Source organism: Solanum lycopersicum, chromosome 9, assembly GCF_036512215.1.
Source record: "Solanum lycopersicum chromosome 9, SLM_r2.1".
Taxonomy (NCBI): Eukaryota; Viridiplantae; Streptophyta; class Magnoliopsida; order Solanales; family Solanaceae; genus Solanum; species Solanum lycopersicum.
In genome coordinates, this window is record NC_090808.1 from 21,547 (window position 1) to 31,090 (window position 9,544).

Below are 9,544 nucleotides of genomic sequence, written 5' to 3' on the forward strand. Positions count from 1 at the left end.
TTTATGTTGGAATGTTAGGAGTATCAATACTTTTGGTGCTCTTGAGAGGCTGATTAATCTCAAAAAACTTCATAATATTTCTATGATGGCTATTTTAGAACCTTTTTCCAGTTATGATCATATAGATGCTTACAGACTTCAATTACTCATGGATCATAGTTATAGTAATTCTAATAACAAAATTTGGCTTTTTTGGTCTAATGAAATTACTTGTGATATCCTGGAAAGTGATTAACAACAGGTGACTTGTGAGGTTAGACATGAAACTTGCAGGGAGAAATTCAACATGACTTATGTTTATGCTAAGTGTAAGGATCAGTTGAGAAAACCTCTTTGGGATGTTATGCTAAAGAGATCTGAAAGTATGAATCCTTGGTGTGTATTAGGGGATTTTAATGTTATAACTTCTACTAGTGAGAAACTGGGTGGTAGAGATTATAACATAAACAAGAGTTTGGAATTTATTAGTATTATTGAGGCTTGTGGATTAGTAGACATGGGTTATTATGGTCAAAATTATACATGGTGTAATCATAGGAGGGATGGTGCAAGAATTTGGAAAAGATTGGATAGAGGTATGACTAATGATAAATGGATTGACATAATGCCTCATTCTAGTATTACTTATCTTCCTTCAATTGGATCTGATCATAGTCCTTTATTAATGGAAATTGGTGATATTCAATCCAACATTATTAAATATTTTAGATTTCTGAATTGTTGGACTGAAAATGATTCTTTTTTATCAACTGTGGAAAAATGTTGGAATAGAGCTGCCACTGGAAATCCTATGTGGATTTTACATACAAAATTGAGGAGATTAACTAATACCTTGAGAAATTGGTCAAAACAGGAATATGGTGATGTTTTTGAAAGGGTAAAACACTATGAGGAGCTGGTAAAACAAGCTGAAAATGATATGGTCCTCAATAATTGTGTTGAAAATAGAGAAAAGTTGAATGCTGTGAATGCTAATTATATTAAATTTTTGAAGGTTGAATATAATGTTCTCCAGCAGAAAACTAAGTTACATTGGCTAAAAGAGGGTGATGCAAACACCAAATATTTTCATGCTTTGATTAGAGGTAAAAGAAATAGAATGGCTATTCATAAGTTGATGGATGACAGTGGGAACTGGATTAATGGAGAAGAACAGATTGCCAGACATGCTTGTGATTATTATGAGGAGATTTTTACTGGTAAGAATGAGAAAATTAAGGAAGAAACTCTTCAGTGTATCAATACTTCAATCACTCAAGAACAAAATAAGAAGTTAGATAGGCTGCCTAATGAAGATGAGTTGAGAAAGATCATAATGAGTATGAATCCTAATTCTGCACCTGGTCCGGATGGTTTTGGAGGAAAATTTTACCAAAGTTGCTTTGGTATTATAAAAAATGATCTGTTGGCTGCTGTTAAGTACTTTTATAGTGGTAACCCTATGCCAAAATATATGACTCACTCTTGTCTCATATTACTGCCTAAAGTAGACCATCCCTGTAAAATTAAGGAGTTCAGACCTATAAGCCTTAGTAATTTTTCCAATAAAATCATCTCTAAGATTATGAGCACTAGATTGGCATCCATTTTACCTTGTATTGTTTCAGAAACTCAATCAGGTTTTGTCAAAGGAAGGAACATTTCTGAGAACATTTTGTTGGCTCAGGAAATTATTCATGGGATTAAGAAACCAAGAGAAGGTAGTAATGTAGTCATTAAACTGGACATGGAGAAAGCATATGATAGAGTTTCATGGAATTATACTTGCATTGTGTTAAGAAAAATGGGATTTAGTGAATTGTTTATTGATAGAGTGTGGAGGATTATGAGTAATAATTGGTACTCTATAGTCATTAATGGGAAGAGACATGGATTTTTTCATTCTAAGAGAGGACTTAAACAAGGTGATCCATTGTCTCCAGCATTATTTATTTTAGGTGCTGAAGTTCTTTCAAGACAGCTTAGTCTTCTATACCAAAATAAGTTGTACAGAGGATTTTATATGGAAAACAATGGTCCCTAAATTAACCATCTTAGCTTTGCTGATGATATAATTATTTTTACCTCTACTGATAGTAACTCTCTTAATCTCATTATGAAGACTATTGAAGAATATGAAGAAGTGTCTGATCAGAAAGTAAATAAACTCAAAAGTTTCTTTATGGTAACCTCTAATACTAGTCAAGATACCATAGAGGAAATCAAAAGCGCTACTGGTTTTAGTAGAAAATACAGCCCTATCAATTATCTTGGATGTCCTTTGTATATTGGTAGGCAAAGGATTATATATTACTGTGAGATGATTGATAAGGTGATAAAAAAAATTGCAGGTTGGCATTCAAAAATGTTAAATTTTGGAGGCAAAACTACCTTAGTGAAGCATGTATTGCAATCCATTCCAATTCATACACTTGCTGCTATTTCACCTCCCAAAACTACTTTAAATAGTATTAAAAAGGTAATTGCTGATTTCTTTTGGGGTATAGATAAAGATGGTAAGAAATACCATTGGTCTTCATGGGAGAATATGGCTTATCCTATTATGGAAGGAGGCATTGGAGTGAGAAGGCTTGAAGATATATGTACTGCTTTTCAATATAAGCAGTGGTGGAATTTTAGAACCAAAAACTCTTTGTGGAGTCTTTTTATAAAAGCCAAGTATTGTCAAAGAGCCAATCCTGTGGCCAAAAAATATGACACTGGTGATTCTATAGTCTGGAATCTCTCATTAAATGGCATATTCATTCAGGTAATAGCAGCTTTTGGTGGGATAACTGGTTAGATAATGAATCTATTGCCTATCATTGTGATCATATTTCTAGTATTAACAACAGTGTTGTAGCTGATTTCTTAAAGGATGGTAAATGGAATGAAAGTTTACTTAGACAGCATGTTCCATCTTTGTTGATACCCAAGATTTTGCAAACTAATTTCAATTATAAAGATGGGAAAAAGGATACTGCAAGTTGGATGCCTACTGAATCTGGTAACTTTACTATTGCATCTGCATGGGAGTGTATTAGAAAGAAGAGACATATAGACCCTATTAATAACTTAATATGGCATAAACACTTACCTTTTAAAATATCCTTCTTTATTTGGAGAGCTTTAAAAGGTAAGTTACCTACTAATGAAATTTTGCAGAAATTTGGAAAAGATATTTCAGATTGTTATTGTTTTCACAGTAAAGGCAAAGATGACATTAATCACATATTGATTAATGGCAACTTTGCTAAATACATATGGAAGTTTCATGCATCCACAGTTGGAGTAGTGCCAGTTAATACTAGTTTAAGAGATCAATTACTACACTGGAGGAATCAGCAAGCTACTAATGAGGTATATAAATTATTCATCCATATTATACCTAATATTATTTGTTGGAATCTTTGGAAAAACAGGTGTACAGTCAAATATGGGAAGAAAAGTTCCAGCATACATAGAGTTCAGTATGGAATATTCAAGGATGTTATGCATATTATTAAAACTGTATTTCCTATTATACCATGGCAATCTAGTTGGAATAATCTGATGAATATAATAGAGCATTGTCAACAGCAATATAAAATTGTAATGGTAAGCTGGAATAAGCCAGACTTAGGTATTTACAAATTAAACACAGATGGGAGTACCCTACAGAATTCAGGTAAGATTGGAGGAGGTGGAATACTAAGAAATCATCAAGGTAAAATAGTTTATGCTTTTTCTTTACCTCTAGGTCTTGGTACTAATAATATTGTAGAGATCAAGGCTGCACTATATGGGCTGGACTGGAGTGAACAACATGGCTACAAAAACATTGAGTTAGAAGTGGATTCAGAGCTGCTGTGCAATTGGATCAATAATACAATCAAGATACCATGGAGATATGAAGAAACTATCCAGCAAATTCAACAAATAGTTAGGAAATTGGATCATTTTCAGTGTCATCACAAATACAGAGAAGCAAACTGTACTGCAGACATGCTAGCTAAATGGAGCCACAAGCTGGAAATACTTCAACATTTTTATACAACAACACAACTCAAGGGAGCAATTAGAAGAAGTTATATATTGGAGAAGATGGGTATCCAGAATTTTAGAAGAAGGAAACTCAAGAGAATAAAACATCCTCCCTAGATACAATTTCTATACTTAAGTTGTAATTCTAATGTCATTAAACTTATTCATTGACTGTTTTAGTTGGTAGAATAGGTTTATTAATTTCATTATCCATGTAAGGGGAGAGTCTCCCTCATTTATGCTTATTAGAAAATGTATTAAGAGAGGAGTCCTCTCTAGGTATTACATTCTAATTGTGCATCTTATTGTATAAGGGTGTAATTGACTATCTTAGTAGATAAGTCAATTACATACCTACCAAATTTTAGAAGGTAAGGTCAATGCCCCCCTTCTTGTAAAATTTTGTTCATATATATGTTAAGGCCTGGGGGGTGTTGCTAAGCCCCTGACCCACTCCAAGGGTCGTTTACCAAAAAAAAAACCCTAAACCCCAAACCCCAAACCCCAAACCCCAAACCCCTAACCCCAAACCCCAAACCCCAAACCCCAAACCCCAAACCCCAAACCCCAAACCCCAAACCCCGAACCCCAAACCCCAAACCCCGAACCCCAAACCCCGAACCCCGAACCCGAAACCCCGAACCCCGAACCCCGAACCCCGAACCCCGAACCCCGAACCCCGAACCCGAAACCCCGAACCCCGAACCCCGAACCCCGAACCCGAAACCCCAAACTCGAAACCCCAAACCCGAAACCCCAAACCCGAAACCCCAAACCCGAAACCCCAAACCCGAAACCCCTAACCCCTAACCCCAATCCCAAACCCCAAACCCCAAACCCCAAACCCCAAACCCTAAACCCTAAACCCTAAACCCTAAACCCTAAACCCTAAACCCTAAACCCTATTGGAGACTTGGTGAACTATTGGAGACTTTAATGTTATCTCCTCTACTCAAGAAAAACTTGGGGGTAGAGAATACAACATGAATAAGAGTCTTGAATTTATTAGTATTATTGAGGCCTGTGGCTTAGTTGATATGGGGTATAATGGTCAGCATTATAAATGGTGTAACCACAGGAAGGATGGTGCTAGAATTTGGAAAAGGTTAGATAGGGGTATGGTTAATGACAAATGGCTTGATAGGATGCCTCAAAGTACTATCACTCATCTTCCTTCAGTTGGATCATATCACTCTCCTTTATTTATGGAAATGTGTAATAATCAGATAACAGTGATTAAATATTTCAAATTCCTCAATTGCTGGACTGAGAATGAAACATTTTTATCAACTGTGGAACAGTGTTGGAACAGACATGTTAGTGGTGATCCAATGTGGATTTTTCACACAAAATTGAAGAGAACGCTAAAAAAACCCCGAATAAAAAACAATTACCAAAATTAAAAAAAAACCGCTGGAAAAAAAACAAAAAAAACGGATAAAAATAATTTACCAAAAAAAACAAAGCTACGCAAAAAATAAAAAACCCAGATATAAAAAAATCACAAAAAAAAACCGGATAAAAAAATTACCAAAAAAACGCCAAAAAACAGGGATGCAAAAAAAAACTCGCATAAAAAAATTTGACAAAATAAAATAAGCAAAAAAATGCTAAAAAAGGGAGGAAAAAAAAGATGCAAACAAAAAGGACAAAAAAATTTACCAAAAAAAACAAAAAAAATCGACGCAAAAAAACAGAATAAAAAAATATAATAAAAAAATAACGCAAACCAAAAAAAAGAGACAAAAAATTACCCAAAAAAATGAATAAACCCATTTGAGGAACAAATCCTTATGCACAAATTGGGGGAAACGTAAAATTGAACGCGATAAAAGAGTTTTATCATAAAATTGAGTGTCTAACATTAAAATAGACATTCTGAGATGCGTTACCAAGGTACTTCGAACTCAAAAATCTATTTTCTTTTATCAGATTTGTACCAATAAAGAATTACAATTTTCTTCAAGTTTGGGGGAAATTTAAAATTGAATGTGATAAAAGACGTTTATTGAAAAATCGGCTCGTCCAAACCTCCATTCGGCGGTTTGATCGCATAGATCTCGAAAAAATATCCAATTTCAAAAAAAAAATCGCCTCAATCGGACATCCGAGTCAAAAGTTATGACCGTTTGCAATTTCACAAATTTACAACTACTTTTTTTGAGTTTCACTCTTTAATTGGGTCAAACTTCAAATGATTAAAACTTTTGCCTCCAATATCCGTTTCACGCGATTTTTTTTTTCTGCATATTTTTTCGAGATCTACGTGGTCAGCTATTTAATATGGTTTAGTTTTTCACAATTTACGAATTCTAAGGAGACACGTTATTCATTTTAACTCTTTAAGCACATGAGAGGCTCTATTTTAACCTAGTTCGTTTTGGGTGATCGGGATTCCGACGTCAAAAATGCCAAATTTGTTCGTGGACATCCGTCAAGACGTTGTCTATGCATACGGTTGGCCATCACGGGTTTTCTGGGCTATTTGGAAGGTCAAACGAGCCCCGGAGCGAGCATGCGCCTCATTTTGACGATTTTCGTGTGCTATTGCACACCATTTTTTGGGTGATCGGGATTCCGATGTCAAAAATGCCAAATTTGTTCGTGGACGTCCGTCAAGACGTTGTCTATGCATACGGTTGGCCATCACGGCTTTTCTGGGCCATTTGGAAGGTCAAACGAGCACCGGAGCGAGCATACGCCTCATTTGTACGATTTTCGTGTGCTATTGCACACCATTTTTTGGGTGATTGGGATTCCGACGTCAAAAATGCCAAATTTGTTCGTGGACGTCCGTCAAGACGTTGTCTATGCATACGGTTGGCCATCACGGCTTTTCTGGGCCATTTGGAAGGTCAAACGAGCCCCGGAGCGAGCATACGCCTCATTTTGACGATTTGGGTGATTGGGATTCCGACGTCAAAAATGCCAAATTTGTTCGTGGACGTCCGTCAAGACGTTGTCTATGCATACGGTTGGCCATCACGGCTTTTCTGGGCCATTTGGAAGGTCAAACGAGCCCCGGAGCGAGCATGCGCCTCATTTTGACGATTTTCATGTGCTATTGCACACCATTTTTTGGGTGATCGGGATTCCGATGTCAAAAATGCCAAATTTGTTCGTGGACGTCCGTCAAGACGTTGTCTATGCATACGGTTGGCCATCACGGCTTTTCTGGGCCATTTGGAAGGTCAAACGAGCCCCGGAGCGAGCATGCGCCTCATTTTGACGATTTTCGTGTGCTATTGCACACCATTTTTTGGGTGATCGGGATTCCAATGTCAAAAATGCCAAATTTGTTTGTGGACGTTCGTCAAGACGTTGTCTATGCATACGGTTGGCCATCACGGCTTTTTTGGGCCGTTTGGAAGGTCAAACGAGCCCCAGAGCGAGCATGCGCCTCATTTTGACGATTTTCGTGTGCTATTGCACACCATTTTTTGGGTGATCGGGATTCCGATGTCAAAAATGCCAAATTTGTTCATGGACGTTCGTCAAGACGTTGTCTATGCATACGGTTGCCATCACGGCTTTTCTGGGCCATTTGGAAGGTCAAACGAGCCCCGGAGCGAGCATGCGCCTCATTTTGACGATTTTCGTGTGCTATTGCACACCATTTTTTGGGTGATCTAGATTCCGACGTCAAAAATGCCAAATTTGTTCGTGGACGTCCGTCAAGACGTTGTCTATGCATACGGTTGGCCATCACGGCTTTTCTGGGCCATTTGGAGGTCAAACGAGCCCCGGAGCGAGCATACGCCTCATTTTGACGATTTTCGTGTGCTATTGCACACCATTTTTTGGGTGATCGGGATTCCGACGTCAAAAATGCCAAATTTGTTCGTGGACGTTCGTCAAGACGTTGTCTATGCATACGGTTGGCCATCACGGCTTTTTTGGGCCATTTGGAAGGTCAAACGAGCCCCGGAGCGAGCATGCGCCTCATTTTGACGATTTTCGTGTGCTATTGCACACCATTTTTTGGGTGATCGGGATTCCGATGTCAAAAATGCCAAATTTGTTCGTGGACGTCTGTCAAGACGTTGTATATGCATACGGTTGGCCATCACGACTTTTCTGGGCCATTTGGAAGGTCAAACGAGCCCCGGAGCGAGCATGCGCCTCATTTTGACGATTTTCGTGTGCTATTGCACACCATTTTATGGGTGATCGGGATTCCGACGTCAAAAATGCCAAATTTGTTCGTGGACGTCCGTCAAGACGTTGTCTATGCATACGGTTGGCCATCACGGCTTTTCTGGGCCATTTGAAAGGTCAAACGAGCCTCGGAGTGAGCATGCGCCTCATTTTGACGATTTTCGTGTGCTATTGCACACCATTTTTTGGGTGATCGGGATTCCGATGTCAAAAATGCCAAATTTGTTCGTGGACGTCCGTCAAGACGTTGTCTATGCATACGGTTGGCCATCACGGCTTTTCTGGGCCATTTGGAAGGTCAAACGAGCCCCGGAGCGAGCATGCGCCTCATTTTGACGATTTTCATGTGCTATTGCACACCATTTTTTGGGTGATCGGGATTCCGATGTCAAAAATGCCAAATTTGTTCGTGGACATCCGTCAAGACGTTGTCTATGCATACGGTTGGCCATCACGGCTTTTCTGGGCCATTTGCAAGGTCAAACGAGCCCCGGAGCGAGCATGCGCCTCATTTTGACGATTTTCGTGTGCTATTGCACACCATTTTTTGGGTGATCGGGATTCCGATGTCAAAAATGCCAAATTTGTTCGTGGACGTCCGTCAAGACGTTGTCTATGCATACGGTTGGCCATCACGGCTTTTCTGGGCCATTTGGAAGGTCAAACGAGCCCCGGAGCGAGCATGCGCCTCATTTTGACGATTTTTGTGTGCTATTGCACACCATTTTTTGGGTGATCGGGATTCCGACGTCAAAAATGCCAAATTTGTTCGTGGACGTCCGTCAAGACGTTGTCTATGCATACGGTTGGCCATCACGGCTTTTCTGGGCCATTTGGAAGGTCAAACGAGCCCCGGAGCGAGCATGCGCCTCATTTTGACGATTTTCGTGTGCTATTGCACACCATTTTTTGGGTGATCGGGATTCCGATGTCAAAAATTCCAACTTTGTTCACACCATTTTTTGGGTGATCGGGATTCCGACGTCAAAAATGCCAAATTTGTTCGTGGACGTCCGTCAAGACGTTGTCTATGCATACGGTCGGCCATCACGGCTTTTCTGGGCCATTTGGAAGGTCAAACGAGCCCCGGAGCGAGCATGCGCCTCATTTTGACGATTTTCGTGTGCTATTGCACACCATTTTTTGGGTGATCGGATTCCGATGTCAAAAATGCCAAATTTGTTCGTGGACGTCATTCAAGACGTTGTCTATGCATACGGTTGGCCATCACGGCTTTTCTGGGCCATTTGGAAGGTCAAACGAGCCCCGGAGCGAGCATGCGCCTCATTTTGACGATTTTCGTGTGCTATTGCACACCATTTTTTGGGTGATCGGGATTCCGACGTCAAAAATGCCAAATTTGTTCGTGGACGTCCATCAAGAC

At 39.2% G+C, this 9,544-nt stretch overlaps 1 protein-coding gene across 1 annotated transcript; it reads left to right on the plus strand.

Annotated features, from left to right (window-relative positions):
• The first annotated feature begins 286 nt into the window (after nucleotides 1-286).
• Nucleotides 287-4,119, plus strand: LOC138338248 (uncharacterized). Its single transcript, XM_069289034.1, has 6 exons — nucleotides 287-1,433; nucleotides 1,608-1,700; nucleotides 2,331-2,702; nucleotides 2,750-2,986; nucleotides 3,191-3,339; nucleotides 3,559-4,119. The coding sequence occupies exons 1-6, from the start codon at nucleotides 287-289 to the stop codon at nucleotides 4,117-4,119; spliced, it is 2,559 nt and encodes an 852-aa protein (XP_069145135.1).
• Nucleotides 4,120-9,544: the final 5,425 nt, after the last annotated feature.